Consider the following 22,128-nt stretch of genomic DNA (forward strand, 5'->3'; position numbering starts at 1 on the left):
CGGGCAGAGGGGATGCCTGGGGTCATCTGATGAGCCCTCCCGGGAGGTCTTCCCTCCTCGGCTCCCCCCTCGCTCAGGTCCAAGGAGACAGTTTGTGAAGAGCCGGTGCGTGTGCCTGTCTCAGTGACGGAGGGTGTACGGCCACATGTGAGAAGCAGCCTGACACCCCAAAGGGATGTTTGGGTACAAACGGCAGATGACAGAGACAGTACAAGGGGACCAGACAAAGGTGTCCTAAAGCCAGGAGCCAGGTAAGGCCGTGAGTCTGCGGGTCCAGTGGTGGGTGCTGGGCTCAGCAGGCGTGCGTGTGACTGTGACTGGGACCGTGTGACAGCTGAAGGCAGGGACACAGCAGCTCGCAGAGCTGGGGGTGGAAGGCATTAACTGTGTGACTGCTGGTGAGGGTGGGGGGCCCTGGGCCTCGAGCCAGGGGCTGAGGGAGGTAGTAAACATCAGGGGATGGGAGGATCATGACGGCACCCTGCGAGGATGCTGCTGGGTGGTGGCGGTTGTGTGACTTTGCAGTTCCACGAATTCAGTTCCGCCAGCACCGGCAGGGCCTGTGGTGTGCCAGGCAACCGGCACGCAGGAGGCGACAGGGCCCGGCTTTCGGCCGATCTGTCCTGGCTGACGGTCTGTGCCATCACCTTGCGGCTGGCTGCTTTCTGCCCTTTCTGGCATTAAGTGCTCACAAGAACCCTATCCTGAATTGAGGCTAGATGGAGGAGCACAGAAAGGAAGTGACTTGCCCAAGGTGACCCAGCTCCTCAGTGCCAGGGCAGGATCTGAATCCAGCTGCAGAGCCTGAGTCCTTCACCACCACGCCCGCCCCAGGGTGCGAACATCGGCTTCTGGAGGACCAGCATGGACTCCGGGCGTGGCCCTGGACCCAGACCCCCAACCAAGCGGCTAGAAAGCAGGCCAGGCCACCCTGCTGAGGGGCACGGCTGTTCCTAGCCCCTAGTTCTCTCTTCCCAAGGGCCACATTGCTGGACAGAGGGGCCACCAGGCTCTGGGAGAACCCTAAGCGCCCCATCCTTGCCTCAGGAACCTCCCTGAGCTCCCGCCCCCCCTCCCGGGGCTGACTCTCGGCCAGAAGAGGAAAGGCAGTCTCCGCCCACCTCCCGCACTCTCCCTTCTCCTTTATAAAGGCCGGAACAGCTGAAAGCGTGCAACTTCTCCTGCCGCCGGGAGCAGCCCGCCTGCCTCTGCGCCCGCAGCCTCCCCCGCTGCCTCCCTGAGGGCTCCCGTCCGGCCGCCAGCGCCCATCTTTCATTCCCGAGATTGAGATATTTCGCGCACACACACATACACACACGCGCAAAAAGGAAAAAAAAGCCCACCCTCCAGCCTCGTTGCAAAGAGAAAGCCGGAGCAGCCGCAGCCCGCAGCCCGCAGAGGACGCCCAGAGCGGCGAGCCGGCGAGCAGACAGACCGACGGACTCGCGCCGCGTCCACCTGTCTGCCGCGCCCGGCCCAGCGCGCAGCGGGCACGCCGCGCGCGCGGAGCAGCCGTGCCCGCCGCCCGGGCCCCGCGCCAGGGCGCACACGCTCCGGCACCCCCCCCCCCCCCCCCCCCGGCCCGGGCGGGAGTTTGCACCTCTCTCTGCCCGGGTACACGGGCCGCCGCTGCAAAGCCAACTTGGAAAAAAGTTTTTTGGGGGAGACTTTGGCTTTGAGGTGCCCAGCTCTGGGCTTTCCGACTTCGGGGGCATTTCCAGAAAATGTTGCAAAAAAGCTAAGCCGGCAGGCAGAGGAAAACGCCTTTAGCCGGCGAGTGAAGACGAACCATCGACTGCCGTGTTCTTTTTCCTCTTGGAGGTTGGAGTCCCCTGGGCGCCCCCACACGGCTAGACGCCTCGGCTGGTTCGCGACGCAGCCCCCCGGCCGTGGATGCTCGCTCGGGCTCGGGATCCGCCCAGGTAGCGGCCTCAGACCCTCGTCCCGCGCCCAGGCCCTCCCTAGCCCCCCAACGACGGAGCCGGGGCCGGGGGCGGCGGCGCCCGGGGGCCATGCGGGTGAGCCGCGGCGGCGGCTGCAGCGGCCAGAGAGCCTGATCGCCGCAGACCCGAGCCTAGCCCACCTCCCTCCCCAGCCCCCGCCCCCCGCCCTGGCCGCGGGGGCGGCGCGCTCGGTCCACGCGTCCGGGGCCCCGCGGGGCCGGGCCCGGAGTCGGCATGAATCGTTGCTGGGCGCTCTTCCTGTCTCTCTGCTGCTACCTGCGTCTGGTCAGCGCCGAGGTGAGTTGCGACGGCGGCTGGGGCTGATTCGCTTCATTCGTTACCCCTATCCCCACCCTCTGACTGCCCCCTCCTCTCCCTGCAGTGAACTTTGGACCCTTGCAGCCCTTGGGCCTGGCGCCGGGCACTAGGTGACCTCCGAGGGTTGGGACGTGAGGTCCGGGAGGTGCCAGGCTCTACAGGGAGGGGGCAGCTGTGGCTTTCTTTCCCATGGGCGATCCTAGATCTCTGAGCCCTTAAGCGTCGGCGGAGGGTGTGTATGGTCCTGTCTCCCACCCCTCAGGAACCCGAGAATAAACCCCTCCCGGCCGAAGGGAGAGGGGGTGGGGTGGTGCCGAGGGTGCAGAAGGCTGCGCGTCCCCCAGAGCCCACTTGGGTTCCAGCTTAGATTCTGTCCAGGAGCCGGCTTGCACGGGAGGCGCGAGCTCGCGCACCGGGGTCAGCCACGCTAACCCCCGGCGGAGGTTTGCGTCCCACCCTGGCTCCTGCTCCCGGTAGGGGTGGTCGCCCTCTGGCCCGTGCAGGGCATGCCCAGCGCCAGGCGCAGTCCAGGAGCAGCATGTGTCTTGGGCGCGCGGGGGGCGGGGGCGGCGAGAGAGAGGTTTTGGGCGTTCGGGATTAGGAGAGGAGTGGGGGTTCTTAGGAAATCCAGCCCCCGCGGCGCTGTGTGCGGGAGGCCCCGCCAGACCTGCGCCCGCGCCCTGCGAGAGGAAGCGCGTCTCTCCCCCGCTTGCAGGGTGCGGAGCGCGCCGCCTGTAAAAGCCTAGCTGCAAGGTGGTGGGGTGTAAAAACGTCTGCGGGAGCGATCAGGTCGGATCAGCGCCCCCACCCCTCCCAGCCTCACGTAGCAGTGAGTTGGCAAGTCTACCCGGAATCCAGGTGGGAAAGGGGGCGGGGCAGGGAGGAGGCGCGAGGTGGAGGGAGGAGAGGGCAGCGGGGAGCGCGGCGTGCCTGCGTGCCGTCCCGCCGCCACTCGGCCGCGGCCAGGATCCCGCACCTCGCCCGCTCCCAGGGAGGGCCGGCCGCTCTCGGCCTCCAGCGAGGTGCAGGGAGGCGGCGGCGACGGCGGCGAAGGGGTTAAGGTGAAGGGCTCCGAGGCCGCGGCCGGGCCTTGGGCCGCCGCCAGCGCAGGTTGTTTTGACCACGGAGGAGCCGTCGCCGTCTCCTTTTGTTCTCGGGGCTCCTCGAGGGCCGCCGGCCGCCCGCCCGGGGGCCCCGCCCTTCCGCGGCCACCCCCGGCGTCCCGGCGTCCCGCACCCGGTAGGGAGGACGCACGGCTCGGCCTGGCAGCCTGCAGGCCCCTCCCGACGCCCCCTCCTCTCCTCTCCTGCAGCCCCCCGGGCCGCGGCCAGCTGTTGGGGAGGGGGGCGCCGGCCGGCCCCAGCTGCCGCCTCGCCTCGCCGCGGAGCCTGGGGGCTGGGCCCGGTGCCAGGGCGTCCTGGGAACGGCGGCGCCCCCGCCGCTGCTCTCCGCAGCCCACCCCGCCCGGCCCCCCGACTCGCTCACTCACCCCACGCATGCACACTGTTGGCCGGAGGCGATGCTGCGCTCCGGCGGGCGGGCGGGCGCGCAGAGCGACGGGCACGCACTACCGCGGCCGGGTCGCGCGCTCGCCGCCGCCACGCCCGTGCACACGCGGGGCACACGCGCGCGCACCGCACACACATGCACGCATGGCCTCCGCATACGCGGCCTGAGCACACGTGCGCGCACACCCACGCACGCACACAGGCATGCACGGCTCCTCTACACGCAGCGCGCCAGGTGCCCGCCCCCGCGCAACAGGTGGGCTCACCGTGGGCCCTGGAACCTCATCACCTCTGTAGCGACCCCGTTTCCTTCCTGGGTCCTATGAGGGAAGGGGAACCCCGGCCCTCCCATCAGGTCACGGTCCCGCTTTTCTTTGCCTGGGCTGGTCAGCTCCACGCCCCTCCAGCATTAGCCTCTGTGATTGCTTTTTTTCCAGCCACCCCCATGTGGCCGAAAATGGTGTTGATGTGCCTGGGGGGCGCTGTCATGTCCAGAGCATTTCTATCTTCCAACGGGCCCTTCTTTGAACCTCCAAGACTGGAGGACCCTGAGCCGCCGAGCGAGCGGGCTCCCACCCGGACTGTTCTGGCCTCTTTGCTGATGCCAGCGTGCTCTGGAGAGGCTGGGGGACAGCTGGATAAGGCTTTCCCAGGCCTGCTGTTAACCATTTCCAGCTTCAGCCAGCACCTCCTCCTCCTTTTCCACAACTGCATGGGTGTGTGCGTTTGGAGGGGAGGCTGGGGCACAGAAGCTGGTGCCTTTCTCCTCAGTTAATCACAGCATCCTTGAACACAGGAACCCGGGGTTGTGTGGCACTTTGCAGTTTATGAAGCACTTTCGTGCTAAGCCTGAGCCTGCCTCAAGGAAGGAGACCTAAAGGGAAGACCTATGGCCTCGGGTGCCAGTCCAGGAGCAGAGACTGTGGGAGATCTTGCTGGTGGAGGTGGCCTTGGGGCTGACCATGTCCTGGGCGAGCTTGGACTGAGCCTCAGGTGGCAGCCTCAGCAGCTGAGATGGAGGGCTGAGGGTCGCCCGAGGCCTGTGAGGTCCCATCTCCGTCAGCTGAGCTGGTTTCCGGGAGGGTGACTCTTGCTGTCATGTGATGCCTCTGGCCTCAGCACCCTTCTGCCAGGAAGGAGGGACGGGGCCTTGCAGCCCTTCAGCACCCAGATTCCTTATGGTTTGCTGATGGCCTTAGGGGTGGGAAACCCACCTGCCGGACTCTCCCAGCCCTGGAAGCGTGTGCAAGGTTAGGATCAATCAGAACTTCAAGGCTCGGGTGCAAGACCTGGGAACAGCGTGTGTGTGTGTGTGTGTGAGAGAGAGAAATTGATTGAGCAGGAGTGGCAAAGGGACGTTTGCCTCGGGCCTCGTAAGTCCCTCTGAAAGTCTTCCCTCACCCCCCATTGAAATGTCCCTTCTAGGACATCTGCTTTCATTTTCTGGTTTATTTAGTTGTTTATTATCTGCTTTTCCTCGCTGGACTGTGGTCTCTGCTGGGGAGCTTTTGTGTTGGTCCCCACTGTCTCCCGTGCTTAGAACGGTGCCTGGCACGTGGTGTCTGTAAAAATTTGTGGAAAGGGTAGTGAGCCCTGGGCGGGGGATGACCAGACATGTATCTGGCGCTTGCTAAGACCTTCATAAACACGGCCTCATTTAATCCTCACTCCAAGGGTAGCCCAGCGTGGCCACACTGCCCGCCCACAGGCACCTGCCTCCGAGGCCCCCCAACCTTTAGAGACAAGCGTGTCTTCACTTCCATGACTTGGGACTTGGGCTGCCAAGATGGGACAGGAGGGAGGGGAAGGAACAGAAGGAAAATCCAATTGCAAAGCTTCTGTGTATCTTGAGCTGGGCCTGTTTCTGCCACCTAAAAAAATGAGCAGGTTGGGTTCGCACAGAGTTCCCCAAGAGAAGCAGAATGACTTGGCCTCTTGAAAATGCAGATTCCTGGGCCCCACCCCATGCTGAGAGTTGGGTTGGGGGGTGGGGTGGGGCCAGTGATTGCAAGGGGCTGCCAGGATTGTAATGGCTGCGGTGGGGAGCCCAGTGAGGGGGACAGGGCTAATATGAAGGAAGAGTGGAGGAGGGGGCGGGTCCCAGGAGCAATAAGGAAGGGCAATCTAGGTGGGAAAGTCTGGTTCTAAAAGGCTTCTGTGGTCTGCCCAGAGAAGGCTCCTTCAAAGGGCTTGGCTTTGGCACTGAATGTAAGTCAGGCCTGAGACTGTCAGGCAGGCGGGTGCTCTGAGGCCTTGTGGCCTCTCCCTCTGCCAGCCACTGACAACGCCCCTGGTTGCTGGGGCCGAGCCTGTGTCATCTCCCTGAGCGGAATGGCAGGCGGCCTGGGGAAGTGTGCATGTGTGTGTGCACGGGGCCCAGGCGGAGGGTGGGGTCCCAGCCCCTTTGATCTGCCAGCCTGGTTGGGAGCAGGTAATTCACCTGGCCTCACGCTGGCTCGTGCCCGCCCTCCCTCCTGCAGCTGGCGTTGGGGGCGGGCTGGGGGAGGAGGCTGTTTGCCTTGGCTCTCTGGGCTGGCTGCGCCCCAGCTGCCTTCTTGCCACACCCTCGCCCTGCCAGGAACCCAGGCCTGAGATCCGGGGCAGCTTCCTCAGGGTGCCAGGCCTCCTTTCCCCGGCAGTTCCTCGTGGAGGAGGTGGGAGACTCTCCCGGGATTCTCCGAGGGGAGGTGCCCACCTAAAGAGGCTTCTAGAACCAGGAAAACTGGGCTGTGGGCTGCTCACCCTCCTACACCAAGAGGCGCCTCTGACCCCAAGCAGGTGCCCATGAATCTCCCTCAGGGCACTGTCTCCTGGAGCTGACCACAGGCTGAATCCCCATCCCTCACCCACCCCCGGCCAGGAAGGGACCCGCCAGCCCACGCGGCCCTGGGCAATGCCAGTGTGGGCTAGGGTGCCGTTTCCTGTGGCCCCGCACAGGGCATAATGCAAAGCCAGACACTCGTCCCTGGGCAGGCAGCTCTCCACTCACCCATTGTCATCCTCAAAAGTGTCCTGCACTGGGGGCTGGCCCCGTGGCCGAGCGGTTAAGTTCGCGCGCTCCGCTGCAGGCGGCCCAGTGTTTCGTTGGTTCGAATCCTGGGCGCGGACATGACACTGCTCATCAAACCACGCTGAGGCAGCGTCCCACATGCCACAACTAGAAGGACCCACAACAAAGAATATACAACTATGTACCGGGGGGCTTTGGGGAGAAAAAGGAAAAAATAAAAAAAAAATCTTTAAAAAAAAAAAAAAATGTCCTGCACTGCTGGCCTGGGCCTGCGTGCTGCCTCACAGGAGCCACACTGAAGGAGTGAGTGGTGATCATGGCGACAGCTCAGTTAAGTACCCGTTATTTGCTGGCTGCTCTGCTGGGTGATTACCCCTCCCCATGACCCCAGGTGAGGTATTATTAGCACGGTTTAAAAGATAAAGAAGCTGAGATTTTAGATTGTTCAAAGACTTACTCCAAGAATTCAGGTTTCCTTGGCAGCTGAAGCCCTTGCTCCTGCACGTGCCACAGTTTCTCATCCTCTGCCCCGTTGACATTTGGGGCCAGATGATTCTTGACTGTGGACGGCCATCCTGTGTATAGGAGGGTGCTGCGCATCATTGCCACCCTCCACCTGCTAGATGCCGGTAGCGCTTCTCTAGTTGTGACCACCGAAAGTGCCTCCAGACGTGGCCCCTGTCCCCTGGGGGCCCCTGGTTGAGAACCACTGCTCTCTGACATGCCACAGGGGTCAAGAGCCGACAGGAACTGAAGATGACCGAGGAGAGGGGAGGCCGGAAGCTGCGCTGCGGGCTGGGAGAGGGAGGGACCTGGCTTGGCTACTTACTAGTCGAGTAGACCTGTGGCCATTTACTTAATTTTCCTGAGCCTCAGTTTCCGCCTCTGGAAGATGGGGGTAAAAATAGTGCCAGCCTCTAGGACTGGTAGTTAGTCCAGCCTTTGGCTCTGCCTGGCTCATAGTCAGCACTTTGCAAAAGTGGGCTGTGGGATTCTTACCAAATCCAGGGGCTCTGAGTGACTTCTGGGCGTCCAGTGGCCACGTTACCAGAAGCATTCACAGGATGGCTTCTCTGCTTAGAATAAAGTGGGCTCTTAAGAGGGGGGTGGGGAGGATATCCCAGGTGGCCCTCCTGGTGGAGGAGGTGGGCGAACCATCCTGGAGAGAACCCCCTCTGGAGAAGGGTAGACTCCTTCATGCATTTTGTCAGTATTCACTGAGCACCTACTCTGTGTGTCTCCCACCTTCCCAGTCTCTCTCCTGGGCTCCTCCCCACTCTGCCTTGGAGGGTTGAGTTTGTTTCCCTAAGACGCCATCTCCCTTGAGTCATTGGCCGGCCCGGGCATCCGCCAGGCCTGACTGGGGGTCTGCCTGTTCTGCCGTGGCTGGCAGCTGCAGCCAGCTCTCCAGTGGGCAAGGAAGTCCTGGCACCAGTGCTGTGTGCCATTTGGTACTGAGCCTTTGGGCCCCTCTCCGGGGGGGGCGGGTTCATTGAATCATTAGTCCACAAATAGCCTGGGAGACCTGGCTGGACGCCCCCACCCTGGCTCTCCTCTGCTGCCTCTCCTGCCACCCCCAGGCAGACTTAGAATCGAGTCAAATGTTCTTCAAGCCCCTTGATTCACAGGTAATGCCAGGACCAGAGAGGGGCAGTGCCCAGTCTGAGGTCACAGGGCGGTTAGTAGCGGTACGAGGATGGACTCCAGCTCTTAGGACCGGTTCTGGGGTTGACAAAACCCCCAGGGGAGCGGCCGGCCCTGGTCTTACCTGGACACCTGCCACCTGCCTTCTGTTCTGTGGGCTGGGTCCGGGGTCCATGTTGGGAGACCACTGAAGGCATGGTCTCCTTGGTGGGGGGAAGAAAGGGAGGGGCAGCGAGGCCAACGGCCCTCCCCCGTCTTGCACACACAGCCCCCCACTCCCGGCTGTGCAGCCTGGACCCTGAAGGAAAGACCCTGACTCCCACCAGGCTGACTGCTCGGCCCCCACCCTCCCCTGCCTGAACCTCCCATCAGACACCGGGCAGGATTGTAAACTCCACATTCAAACGAAGCAGCGGGGTTCAGGGGTTTCAAGGAATTCGTTTTAAAAGCGATCATGTCTCCCCTTCACCCGTGGTCTTCTGGCTCCAGGGCCTACTTGGGTGCCCGGAGCTGGACATGGTGGTGCCCTGGAGGAGGCGTTCCCACTCCATGATGAGCATTGAGGAAGTGGGGCTTTGGGGGAGGCTAGAAACTGATCAACCCCCAGGCTCCCGATGGAGCTTCTGGGGAGAGCCCCTGGGGCGGCCACGCAGCGAGATGCCTCCCTCCCCGGCGGGCAGGGCGCCTGGGCTCAGCCGAGGACTCCAGTCCATGGAGCAGTGAACCAGTGGGAGCAGGAGCTCCTCCCTTCTTAATCCAGGGAAACCAAGGCACGGAGTGGTTCAACCCAAGATTCAACAGTAGTGAGCCAGGCCTGCTGACGCCCTCTCCGGGGCTCCTTCCACAGGACCGTGCCAACGCTGTGCGTGTGTGCCAGTGTGTGTTTCCATGGGTGTGAGTCCGGACACACAGCAGCATCTCGTGCCTTTCCCTGCCCTGAGGTGCTGGGTGGGTGGATGGTACTTCTTCGCCTGTCTGTTGTCTGCCCTCACCTCTTTCTCAGGGCCTCTGGCGTCAGCCGCTCGGGTCTCCCTGGACCGTGGGGGACATGACTGTGACCTTCCTATCGGGCTCATATCGTGTCATTGTGGGACCTGTGGTTTCCCTGGAGGAAGCCGGGCTCTGAGTGGGGCCTGTTAAAGTGCTTATTCAGTTTCAAGTGTTTTGGTAAGAGGCCAGGGGGCCTCTAAAAATAGGGTTTGGTTGGGCATGGGGCGTGGGTAAACTTTCGGGTCTCCCAGTCACATCTGAGGGTTCCCTTCTCTCCTCTTTTGAGCGAGAGACTAAGTAGACATCACCAGTACACGTGGCCTCCTGAGACCATCTGACTCTGTGAGCATTTGCTAGCCGCCTCGCGTGCCCAGGAGGCTCGGGTACGGGCTCTGCCATCAGAAAGGCCTGGGTTTGGATGCGGCTTCTGTGATCATCAGCTTGGGACTCTGACAAAGAATGTCACCTATTTGAGCCTCTGTGTAAATGGGGATAATAATTTCTCCCCTGACAAATGCTGGCTGGCGTTAGCTGGGAGGGGTGGAGGGGAAGCAACGAGGAGGAGGCTGGGGGAGCTGCCCGGAGCCAGTAGTGTGATGGGGAGACGGACGCACACGATCAAGTCTAACGCGAAGCATGCTGGGTTTCCGTTTTGGGGTGGGGGGGTGCAGCATCCAAGCTGGGTCTTAGAGGCTGCGGCAGGTTCTGGCCCCCAGGCCTCCGTGCTCCTGGTTGTCAGGCCTGGGATCTGCCCCTCGCCTGCCCCCAGCCTGACTGTCCATTTGCCCGTGGCCGAGGGGCCCTCGGGAACTTTCCATAGGAGGGAGTGTGTGTGTTGGGGCAAGAGGGCCTCAACTGGAAAGCCCTCACTCTGAGCTCACGTGGCCCCCCCGGTGTCTGCCTGGCAGGGGGACCCCATTCCTGAGGAGCTCTACGAGATGCTGAGCGACCACTCGATCCGCTCCTTCGATGACCTCCAGCGCCTGCTGCACGGAGACTCCGTAGGTAAATGGAAGCCTCGTCCGTTGCTCTGACACTCCACTAAGTCCTCGGGAGCCGCAGGGGCAGGGGCAGGGGCATCCCCACTTCCTCGACATCCAGAGAACAGAGGCCCACAGCAGCCCAGGAGGGCGCGGCCACACCTGCCCAGGGCGGGGCTGAGTAAGAGGACGGGTTGGTACCTGGGACCTGGGGTGTGGCAGGAGAAGCACCCACATGCGGCTCTGGCTCAGTGCAGAGGGTGGGGTGCAGGAGGAGGGGGGCAGGGGGAGGCGCCCAGGGCCCTGCTGAGTGTATATCCAGGTGTAGACCCAGTCGGGGAGGGTGCTGCTGCAGGAGCCACCTCCCTGCCCGTCTGGCCAAGGGCCCGGTCTGCAAGGTCTCCCAGGGACACCTGGCCTCGACTAGTGGGCAGCCCTGCCCATCCCGAGAGCTCGCTCAGAGAATGGGCACGTGCTTGGTGACACACACGTGGCGGGGCTGGCGGGCTGGGTCAGGAATGTATTTATAAACGCTGTCTTCAGAGCAAATTCCATTCTATTCTAACCTCTGGCCTGTTCCCCGGAGCCCTGGTCAGCACCCCCCCTGCACCCCAGCTCCCCTTCCCTCTGGGGTTTTGTCTCTGTCACTTTGTAATCCTTGCCCAGACTGCTATCTACGGGGGACAGCATTTCCTGCCTTTGTTTCTCTCCCATTGGGCCCCTGGCTGCCTCTCAAAAGCATTCCCGGGGCCTTTCACGCCCGCCTCTGCCGGGAGCTGGTGGGGCAGGCAGGAGGGGGCCCCAGCTGGGCCCACCTATTGTTCGCCAGGCCCCCCACCCCACATCTCCCACACCCCCCACCCTATGCCCGACTGACCAGCCCTGGCCAACACAATGGGGCAACTTCCAAATTTAGCCTTTCTGCTGTTTCTTTCCAAGGCCCTTGGCCCCCACCTTCGGACAGCCCCTCCACACCCCGGGTGGGGGTCGGAATCTTGGAGACGAGGTTTTCAATAGCAGGCCTGTTCCGAGGCAACCATGTGGCTATTTTTTTCCTAATCAACTTAACCTTTCCACAAAGCACATCTTTTCCCCATCTCCTCCTCACCAGGGACATTCCAGAGATGGCAGGGAGAAAGGAAGGGAGAGGGAGGGACAGACAGACGTGCTGATGTGGGAGCAGTAGGCCAGACGGAAAGGCACCAGTTCAGGATGGTCTCCTCCAAACGGGACCCCTGGGAGCCCGGCCCGGATGAGCAGGAGCTTCGTCACTGGGTGGGGGTGGGGTGGGTGGGCAGTGGGCTGGGGAGACAGCGTGAGCCTCGACGGGCTGCGTGGAGCGGGCAGGAGCTTGTCCTTCACGTCCTCAGCTGATCTGCCTGCTCTTCAGCCATCCCGGAGAGAAGGGGCTGCCCACGATTCAGCGAGCAGCTCTGTCCTCCTCTCTAACTCTCGCCTCCCACCGCAGCTTCTGGCGCCCTCTCTAGAGAGAAGGGGATGCCTCCAAGGAGCGCTGGCCACCTGAGATGGGGAGCCCAGGCTAGAGAGGGGCTGTGGTTTCTGAGCTCAGGAATAAACGGACAACTTAGGGCTGACACGGGGCAAAGGTTGTAGGGGGAGAGACAGGAAGAGAAGGGCGAGGAGAGATGGAGCGGAGAGGGATGGAGGCCTAGGAGGACGCGGGGCGAGGGCCCCCCCATCCCAGCAGGCCCTGCCTCCCCACAGCCCCCACCCCCATCCCTCTCCCGCCCTCCCCCTCTCCCGCCCAAGTGGGCCATTGTCCGGGGCTCCGGAGGGGCTGTGTCCAGGGCATGCTGGTCCCTCCTGGGGATTCTGGGAATTTCTCCATTCAGCACTTCCTATGGGAACGCTGGGCGGAGGGGCACTGGAAACTGGCCTTCGAGCTCTGGTCCTCGCCCTGCCCTGGAGGCCGAGGAGGGTTCGCTTACAGTAGCAAAGGGGATGGGTTATTTTTAACTTCATTGACATGGGTTCTGTCCAAGAATGTGGCCGAAGAGCCCAGAGTGGGGCTGAAGGCCCCCCCGGGATGCAGTCAGGGCCCCACCACCTGCTGAGCCCCGTGGCCACCCTGGGGTTTGCTGGGAGGGCCGCTGCTCAGAGCTGGGACCCTTGGGTTTACAGGGAGCCAGGAGGGGAGCCTGTTTTCTGGAGTGGGGTACCATGGGGGGTGGCGAGAGGTGATCCTCCTGCCTGCCCAGAGCCCCCATCGGAGCCCCCCCCGCCCCGTGGTCGGGCCAGCCAGCGGTTATGAGAATGTACTGACCCTTCTCTTGCAGATGAAGACGGGGCCGAGCTGGACCTGAATCTGACGCGGTCCCATGCTGGAGGCGAGCCGGACAGCTTATCCCGCGGGAGAAGGAGCCTAGGTGAGACTGGGGTGAGGAGAGTGGCCCCTCTGGGGTGGGAGCTGGGGACGGCGAGCCCGGGCGTACAGCCAGCTGAGGCTCCCGACACTCAGGACTGGGCTGAGCTAAGGAAGTTACCCTGTATCCTTCGATCCCACATAGTGAGGAGTGGAGTCATCACGCCCCAAAACACAGTTTTCTAATTACAGTGACTTTAAGCTCGTTTATTGATTACTTCAGCCTTGGAGGTAGATATTATTTTACGGAGTTTTAGATAGAGTTGGAAACGGGCCCAGAGAGGGTAAAGAAGTAGCTGAAGTCACACAGCTAGTAAGTGGGAGGGCTGGGATCCCTAAAGCCATTGTCACTTGAACCCAGTGCCACCCTGGTGGGCCGTGTGTCTCTGCTGTGGCTAAGGGCTGCGGCCTGGGCCCTGCCTCCTGCTCTGTCGCTGAGACCAAAAGGAGAATGTCCATCACTATGTCTCTGGGAACCTTCCAAGGGCAGGCGAGTCTCCCTCCAAGCCCCTCCTGCTCTCTACCCACCTGCAGTCCCCACTGTAGACAGTGGCTGGGGGACCCAGGTGATGGTGAGGGGCCTGAGTGCGGCTCCTCACTCTGTGGATTTGGGCGGCTAAGTCAGTCATGCAAGACTGGAGGACAGTGTGAAACAGCAATGGGAGAGCGATGACCAGACAGGATGTATTCTAAATGGTCTCGCGTGATTCTCATGCTGGTTCTGGGGCGTAGATCTCAGCATGCCCATTTTGCACATGGGGAAACTGAGGCTTCGAGCTCACCAGCACCTGCCCAAGTTCCACGGCTGATAACAGCCAGGGCTCGAAACCCCCACCCCAGGGCTGGAGGAGGTGGGAATCGAGGGAGAGCAGTCCCAGAGGTGCCCCGCTGGGCTCTCCCGCCGGTGGGGCCTCCGGGCAGGCCCCCTCCTGACGGAGGTCTCCCTCCCTCAGGTTCCCTGGCCGTTGCCGAGCCAGCCATGATCGCCGAGTGCAAGACTCGCACCGAGGTGTTCGAGATCTCCCGGCGCCTCATCGACCGCACCAACGCCAACTTCCTGGTGTGGCCGCCCTGCGTGGAGGTCCAGCGCTGCTCCGGCTGCTGCAACAACCGCCACGTGCAGTGCCGGCCCACCCAGGTGCAGCTGCGGCCCGTGCAGGTGCGCAGGCCCACGGCCGCCGCCGGCCTCTGGGGCGGGTCCCCGCGGCTTCTGCGGGTCAGAAGGCTTCCTGGCCGGCCCTGGGCTCTGTCCAGGGAGGCCCGCCCTGGGAAGCTCCCTCTGGACAGGTGCGCCGAGGCCACCGTCAGTCCTCGGAGGCTGCCCCAACCGCTGTCACCAAAGCCACAGACAGACCCCCAGGCAGGGCTGGGTGGGGGACGTTGTAAAGGACACTGCTTCCTTCTTTACAAGGATAAAATCCCAAAATGCCCCTGAAGAGACAGGTCTGCAGACTTTCGCAGGACCCTCAGGATGTTCTGGGCAGCTGCTTGGTGCCCCCAGAGCTCGCCCCTGTTTTCTCCATTCCACAGAGAATGGCTGGGTTAGGTGGCCCTGTGTCTTTGCCGCCTGCGCATTTCTTTTGACAAGCTGTGCTTTTAACAAAGAGGGTAGAGACCCTCTAGGGACAGACGCTGCCCTTGCTGGGGCAGCCCCGGTACAGTCAGAATGCTGAATCCTGCCTCTTTTCTGGAAATTTCGGGTACACACTGTGACTCACAGGATGTTTCAGAGTAGAGACTGTCCCGGGAGCCCCCCGTCTCGCGCCGGGCAGGCTGGGGCCGGAGAAGCCTCAGCTGCCTTCTGATCACGTGGGAAGGTTTCTGCACCCCTGGGTGGGCCCGCCTGGCTCGAGCATCAGCTCAGGGTGGCCCGCGCTGTGGGGCGGTGGGCACGCACAGGCTTGGCACCCGCTCTTGCCAGATGCTCTGCGCCTTCGCCATGCGCCCCTGCCCTGCGGCCAGCCGTGGCTTTCCTCGTGCCCACCTTCCCCCCAGGGCCTGGGCCCCAGGCCTGAGATTACAAATGTCACTCCTACTACCACCCACTGCCATGGTATCGCCTGTGCCCAAGGCGGCCAGCGCTGTGGATGGATACCTGACAGCTGGCTCCCCTTCCCGCCTCCCTCCTGGATACCACCTCCCCCCACTTCCTTCCAGACAACCCTCTCCGCCTCTGCCCAGCCCCTGACCTTGGCTGGCGCTCCTGGAATGAGGACAGTACAGGCTCCATGCTCAACCCGGAAATGCCTTTCTCCCTCTCTGGGGGCACCGAGGGGGGCTGCGGCAAAGCCGGAGGCTGGGTCAGGAGGGCTTGTTTTGATGGAAAAGCTACAAGAAGGGCAGAGGGCAAGGTCCTGCTATTGTTTGGGCCAAATTGTCTGCTGTGTGGCTGTCCGGGCTTTCGAGGAAAGATCAAGGCCGGGGACATCGGGGTAGAAGAGCAGGGGCAGGCTCCCCGGCTGCCCCTGTGGCCTCACAGAGGGATGTTGGTGGGTCTGTCCTCCAGGTGAGAAAGATCGAGATCGTGCGGAAGAAGCCGACCTTCAAGAAGGCCACAGTGACCCTGGAAGACCACCTGGCCTGCAAGTGTGAGACGGTGGGGGCCGCACGACCCGTGACCCGAAACCCCGGGAGTTCCCAGGAGCAGCGAGGTAACCACGGGTCAGGGGCTGCCTCTGAATTGCTCAGTCGGGCAGCCCCCTTCTCATGTGGCAGCTTTTATGAGCAGGCAGGGGAAAGTGACTCAGGCATGCCCCTGGCTAAGTTCATCTGAAGCTTCCCATCTCTCTGAGAACAATCCAGATTCCTCCCCTGCCTGCAAGGCCCTGTGAAGATGCAGCCCCCGGTTGGCCCTCTGGCCTTACTGCCAACCAATCCCCGTCACTTATGCCGCCCCAGCCAGGTTGGCCTTGAATGCCCAAATAAATGTCTGCCTCAGGGCCTTGGCACATGCCACTCTGGCTGACATTCACTTCCCAGCTCTTCACAAGCCTAGCTCCTTCTCTTCATTTGGGTCTCAGCTTAGAAGCCCCCTCCTCTGAGAAGTCCACCCTGACCACCCCGTCCAGAGCAGCCTCCATCTCAGTCTTGCTCCACAGCCCCTACTTTGTTGAGTGAGTGCATGAGATGGTGGGAGGAACTGGGGCCTGGATAAGAGAAGACCCCACATACATGGTCTTCAGATATTTGACAGCTTGTCCTGGGGATGAGAAATCAAACCAATTGCTTGCAGCCTTGGTGGGGGAATTAGGACCCGTGGGGAGAGTCATCAGAGAGAGATTCTAACTCCACATACGCAGAAGCTGGTGATCAGTCAGGGGTTCAAGATGGAATTGTCTGTGCGGGAGGTAGTGAGATCCCTGTTGCTGGAGGTGTGCAAGTGAAGGCTGGGCAGCCACGCAGCAGGGATGTGACAGACAGGATATCAGATGGATAAGTGGAACCGGGGTTCTGTTCCTCTCCCTGGATTTCATGAATTCACAATTTCAGGGGCTTAGTTTGACTTAAAGAGTTGAAAGGGACCGAAAGAATGGTCTGGTCCAGTTGCCTCCTCCACATTTTACAGAGGAGGTGCCCTGAGGCCCAGAGAGGCTGAGGTCTTAGCCAAGGGTCACACAGCCAATCCCAGGCAGGGCTATAGCTGGAACCCAGGTGTCCTGAAGTTCTCTTCTTAGCTTTTCCCTCCCCTGACGGCTGTCACTGGCTCTTACCTCCCTCATCTTTTTTTTTTTTGGGGGGGGGGGTGGGATTTTAAAATTTTAGAGCTGGAATAGACCAGAGAGATGACCTTGCAAGTGAATCCTTCAGTGTTATTAATGGGAGCACAGAGAGGTTAAGGGACTTACTGGCGGTTGCACGGCGGCAAAGCCTAGCCCAGAAGCCAGGTTTTGTAACGTCTAATTCTGGTTTCTTTAGACAGTGTCCTGCTCTCTTTCCTCCCTCGATTGTTTGCAGTAAGGATCAAAGGAGAATCATGGAGTTAATTCGATTAGATGAGCAAAACAATCACACAAGTGATGGTTTTGATTTTCAGTAACTCTCATTACTCGGGGGACAGGTGGTCTGACCAGCCCTTCTTGTTAACAAGCCCCCAAAGGCGGGGCCGCCCGGAGCCTCATCCTCCTGCTCTCAGAGCCCAGCGGGGACACGGGTGCCCTGGGGCGCTGCTCACGTCATAGCTTCAACAGACATGGTGTGAATTATTGACCGAGTGAACGTGGAGGACTATTTTTCTATTCAGGAAAAAGGACATTCCTTTTTATCTTTAGAGTGGGGCTCTTTTGCGTGCATTTATTTCCTGTAGTTTTCCGAGCTGGTTTCCCGTGCTGCGCGGTCACCTGATTGATGTGAAGAGTTGTAAACTCTTGTCGCTTTAGTGTGAGCGTCGCGGCCCCGGGCGGGCGGGAGGGCGGCCCGGCAGCTGTCCCTGGGCTAAGGTTTGGGGGTGTGGCCCCTGTGATGTGATGGTCAGTGTCAGACCTCCTGGGCTCAAATCTCTGCTCGGTCGCTCGGGAGTTGCGTGACGACCTTGAGCCCAGCCGGACTTTGCCCAGCCCAGCGTCCTGCTCATGGCCTCGTCTCTGGAGCAGAACCTCCCTGGGTCCTTCAGTGGCCGTCCTGGGTGTCCTCCCCTGAAGGGGAGCTGGGACCCAACTGAGTCCCTAAATCTGTCCCTTTGCAGAGATGGGGTAACCACCTCGTGGCAGCTGGTGTCTATGAGGTGGGAGTTCAGGTGTTGGCCCAAACAGCTATGGGCTGCGGAGATCTCGGAGGGCTCCCAGGAAGAGGCAGGCCCTGAGCGTGGCAGAGAAGCTGTCACTGCCAGGTGTCTCCCTGGGGGCCCAAGGGGAAGAGACATCAGCGCTGACCCTGACAGGTCTCGCAGGCGCTGTGATCCACAGCCCAGTGGCTGAAAGCATGGACTCCGGACACAGATCTCTGGGTTCAGATCCTTGTGTCTGCCTCAGTTTCCTCCTCTGTTAAATGTAGACCCTTATGCCTGCTGTGAGGATAAACAAGTGTGGTAGGCGCTAGCTAAGGGCTTCTGGCTGTTTCCATGGTTTCCATGTATTATCTCTTAACCCTGGGAGGCCAGGGCTGCCGTCATCTCAGCTTTAAAGATGTGGAAACCGAGGCACAGAGAGTTGACGTGACTGGCCCCCAAGCACACAGCCAACACCTGGGACAGCCCAGCGTTGAACCCGGCGGCCTGGCCGCAGCCCGAGCTCTGGCCACTGCTGCACAGCGAGGGCAGGCAGACAGGCACCTCCACGGGAAGTCCCAGCTCCTGGGGGTGGTTCCGGCCCGAAGCCCAGGGGCCCCTGTCACATGGCTGGAAGGGGCTGAGAGGTTGGGGGGGACCTCACTCGAGGGTCAAACCGAGGAAATAAGAAACAAGTGAATGAGAGCGGCTGCGCGGGCCGATGGCCTCCTGCTAGGAACTTAGTGCCTAAAGAGGACAGTGGCCGCTCGTTCTGTCTCCTGGGCCTCTGGCTGGCTGGGCTCAGCCGGGCGGTTCCCCTGGCGTCCCTTGTGGGTGTAGCCGGTCGTGGGATGGGCGCTGGGACGGCTGGGCCTCTGTCCCTCCCTGTGGGGTGCAGGCCTCTCCTCCCCACGTGGCCTCCTCAGCAGGGTGGCCAGACTTCTTATGGGGGGGGGCACAGGGCTCCCCAAAGCACAAAGGTGGGAGCTGCCAGGCCTTCTGAAGGCTCACCCTGGAAGCAGCCTGCCCTCTGCCTGCTTTGATTGGCTTCCAGATGGGAGTCCAGGCCAGGGTCGAGGGGCCCGTCAGTAGGGGGCCAACAAAGAACTTGACGCCATTGTTAACCTACCCCCCTCTGTGTTTGCGCATCCTATTGTTTATTCCTTCCCCCAGTCCTATGAGACTGGCGGTCTTATTTCTCCCATTTCCCAGATGGGGAAACTGAGGCACAGAGTGGTTCAGGCATTGTCCCTGGGCGACATACAGCTGGTGAGTGGAGAAGCTGGGATCTGAACCCAGGAGGTCTGGTGGCAGACTCCCTCCCGCCCCTGCTCTCAGCCCTGAGGATCTGGGTGGTCTGTTGCAGGCCCTGGTCGAGGCCGGCAGACCCTCCACAGTGGTCGTCCACCTGCTGACAAGACCTTTCTTTTCCCTCCAGCAGCCAAAACGCCTCAAACTCGGGTGACCATTCGGACGGTGCGCGTCCGCCGGCCCCCCAAGGGGAAGCACCGGAAGTTCAAGCACACTCATGACAAGAAGGCACTGAAGGAGACCCTCGGAGCCTAGGGGCATCTGCAGAGAGTGGGCAGGTGAGGGCCAGGCCGGAGACTGAGCTCCGTTGCCCTGGGTTTCCTTGTATGGGAAAATGCTGGGGGAGAGGCATTTTTCCATACAAAACCCAGCCTCTAAGCCACACCCTGGCTCCCCCCCACCCCCAGTTATCCGCTGTTTTCCATGGGGCAGGTGACGGGGGGCTTGGGAGACCCCAGCCCAGCTGTGTGGCAGCCCCGAGAGAACGGGAGGTCTACCCTCAGCTCCCCCAGCCCTGAGCGAGCCGGCTGGAAATCAGAGGCGCTGGTGGACCCCGGCTCCCCGTCCCCGGCCAAGGGGGCTTGTGAGCATGGGACGCCCCCCAGTCTGTCTCTGACTCCCCCTGTCCTCTGCTTGGCCCACAGGGTTATTTAATATGGTATTTGCGGTATCGCCCCCATGGGGTCCTTGGAGTCATAATATTGTCCCCTCGTCCGTCTGTCTCGATGCCTGATTCGGACGGCCAATGGTGCTTCCCCCACCCCTCCGCGTCCGTCCACCCGTCCGCCAGCGGGGCTCCCCTCGGCCGCCTCCAGCGTCTGGCCCCGAAGCTCGAGAAGGAAACGAAGGACCTGGACTCTGCCGCTGGCTTCCTCTCCTGCCCCGAGGACCTCGGAAGAGGGTGCAAGAGAGACAGGCGTGGCCACCGTCTGGGGACAGGGGCTCTCTTCCCGCGCGGTGGGTCAGCCCGAAGCCCTGCGCGTGGCCCTGAGGATCTCTGGGCGCAGCCTCCGCTGCCCGGTCCCCCGGCCGGCTCTGAAGGCAACACCCCCAGGCAGGCCGGGTACCTCGTCCTCCTGTGGTTGGGACCACGTGGCGGAGCACAGACTGGGGAAGCCTCCTGCAGTGCCCACGCCCATCCCCTCTGCCGGGTCCCCTCTGCCGCAGGGGCTCCCTTTCCTTTCATACGTATGACATCTTTGAAGATGTGGACTCCTCCGGGCGGCCGTGGCCAGAGCGCCAGGCGGCCGCGCACCCTCTCAGATGGGTAAGAGTTGAAGTTTGCTCTGGAAGTGGATGTAGATGGTGACCTGGGCATCCACCGCCTCCTTCCACTCCCCTTCACTTCCTCCTCTGTTTCATCTCTCTACCTCTACCCTGCATCTTCCTCTTGGCCCTCAGTCTGCTCCACCAAGGGGCTCTTGGACCCCTCATTGAGGCCCCACATAACCCCAGTCACTGCTCCATAAGGCAGAAGATGAGGGGCCAGGGCAGCAGGGGGCCTGCCCATCATATCTCAGCCCAGCCAAGACTGCCATGTAAGGTTGTGCAGGGTGTGCACTGCACAATGGCACTGCATGCAGGGATCACGGTTCACACCATAAACACGGCCAATGTGTATATTTATTATGACAGTTTTCCGGCAGATGGAGGTCAGATGTCTCAAGGAAAGGAATCCTTTCCCTGATTGACACAAAAAGACTCTGTGTGGACTGCTGTGCCCCGACCCAGCCCAGGGCTTGGAGTGGTCGGACGGGAGTGAGCCCGTGTTGGCGGGGAGGCACGCTGTTGTGCGTCCGGCCTCCATCTCCCCGAGTCCTCAGCTCAAACAGTCCTCCTTCCAGGCAGGTTTGAAAAACCCAAGAGGACGTCTCCAAGGGATGGGGCGGCTCCTGTTCCCCCGCCCGCTCCCCCATCTTAGATCCTTTGAGCTCCGCCTCTGGCGGCTCCTCCCCGGAAACCAGCTCCTGGGCTGGGAGTGGGGGAGCAAAGGGAGAAGATCCGGGGGCCCCAGGGGTGGGGTCTGAGCTCCGCCTCCCTTCCCCCCTCCCGCTGCGCTCGCCCCTCCCCCCTCCCAAATCTGCTTCCTTCAGTTTGAAAAGTCGGTGATTATATTTTTGGGGGCTTTCCTTTTATTTTTTAAATGTAAAATTTATTTATATTCCGTATTTAAAGTTGTAAAAAAAATAATCACAAAACAACCAAATGAATCCCCAGAGGTCTGTCTGTTGGCGTCGCGCGCGACAGTTACCCTTTTGCGCGTTGGCAGCATCTGCCGACAGCTTGCCACGCGTTCCTCTCGCTCGGGAGGCTCGGGCGGGCGCACACCCGTGCACACACGCAGGCTCACACGTGCGTGCGCGCGCACGCGGGCCGGCTGCTCCGAGGGAGGCGTCTGTCTGGGGCGGGTGACAGTCACGCCACCCGTTCTGAGGTCCTGGTCCTGCAGCGGCTCCTGACGCCCGGCCCTCCGGTCCCAGCCCTGTGCCTGTCACTGGCAGTGACCAGAGATGGTTCTGCAGCCTGAGGTTCCCTGGAGGGAAGCAGATCCTCGGCGTCGTGGGGTGGGGCTGCTTGCGGGAGGGGGTCCCGCTGTGGGGAGGCTGAAGGGGGTCCGCGAGGCGCTGTGGGATTTAGAAGGAACACGGCTGAAAGTTGGCTCTGGGGTCTGATCGTGGCTCAGCTCTTGGCCGGCTGTGTGGCCTTGGGCAAATCACAGCCCCTCTCTGGCCGGAACCTCGTCTGTGACACGAGAAGATGACCAGGAGATGTGTGGCCTCCAAGGTCCAGCTGTAGGGTTCTGTGCCATCCTTTGCCTGCAAAGACTTGGGTACCATCCCATAAAAAGGGTTCTCAGTGTGGTCCGGGTGTCACTTGCAGGCAGACTGGGGCTGAGGAGGCAACCCAGGAGGTAGGGAACCCAACTCATCATAGGGATGATCTCAGACTAAACCCACTTTGCCTCTGAAAGTAGTGAGTGCCCCATCCCTGGAAGTGTGTAAGTGGAAGCTGAGCGACAACTCGGCGGAGGTTAGACCAAATGACATTGGGGCTCCCCTGACGGAGTGAGTTGGGGAGTGAGTCCTTCCTTCACTCCCCTTGAGCGCCTGCTGTGCGTCTGTCTCTACCAGGGGCTTTTAGCAATTTGGTTTAAGGTCATCCGGGGGTTCCCAGCCCCGGGCTTGAGGAGTGGAGTCCACCCGTGGTGGTGGGCGGGGTGGCTCTGGTTTCCCTAGAGACTCCTAATCCTGCAGCCCCACCCTGTCTGTAGGAGCCCCATCCCCGAACCCCCCGTGTTCTGGGCTCACGGGGCACCAGAGAAGGCCCTGGCTGGGAGCG

At 61.7% G+C, this 22,128-nt stretch overlaps 1 protein-coding gene across 2 annotated transcripts; it reads left to right on the forward strand.

Annotated features, from left to right (window-relative positions):
- The first annotated feature begins 1,389 nt into the window (after positions 1 to 1,389).
- PDGFB (platelet derived growth factor subunit B) lies at positions 1,390 to 20,999 on the forward strand. Of its 2 annotated transcripts, none has more exons than XM_014850086.3 (7): positions 1,390 to 2,240; positions 10,322 to 10,418; positions 12,691 to 12,780; positions 13,730 to 13,935; positions 15,283 to 15,427; positions 18,917 to 19,067; positions 19,434 to 20,999. In XM_014850086.3, exons 1-6 carry the CDS (start codon positions 2,178 to 2,180, stop codon positions 19,042 to 19,044), a joined length of 729 nt encoding a protein of 242 aa, XP_014705572.1. In that variant the 5' UTR covers positions 1,390 to 2,177; the 3' UTR covers positions 19,045 to 19,067; positions 19,434 to 20,999. The 2 variants fall into 2 exon arrangements, with proteins under 2 accessions (XP_014705572.1, XP_014705573.1); XM_014850087.3 differs by having other exon boundaries at positions 18,920 to 19,067.
- Positions 21,000 to 22,128: the final 1,129 nt, after the last annotated feature.

Source organism: Equus asinus, chromosome 4 (genome assembly GCF_041296235.1).
Source record: "Equus asinus isolate D_3611 breed Donkey chromosome 4, EquAss-T2T_v2, whole genome shotgun sequence".
In the NCBI taxonomy this organism is placed as follows: domain Eukaryota; kingdom Metazoa; phylum Chordata; class Mammalia; order Perissodactyla; family Equidae; genus Equus; species Equus asinus.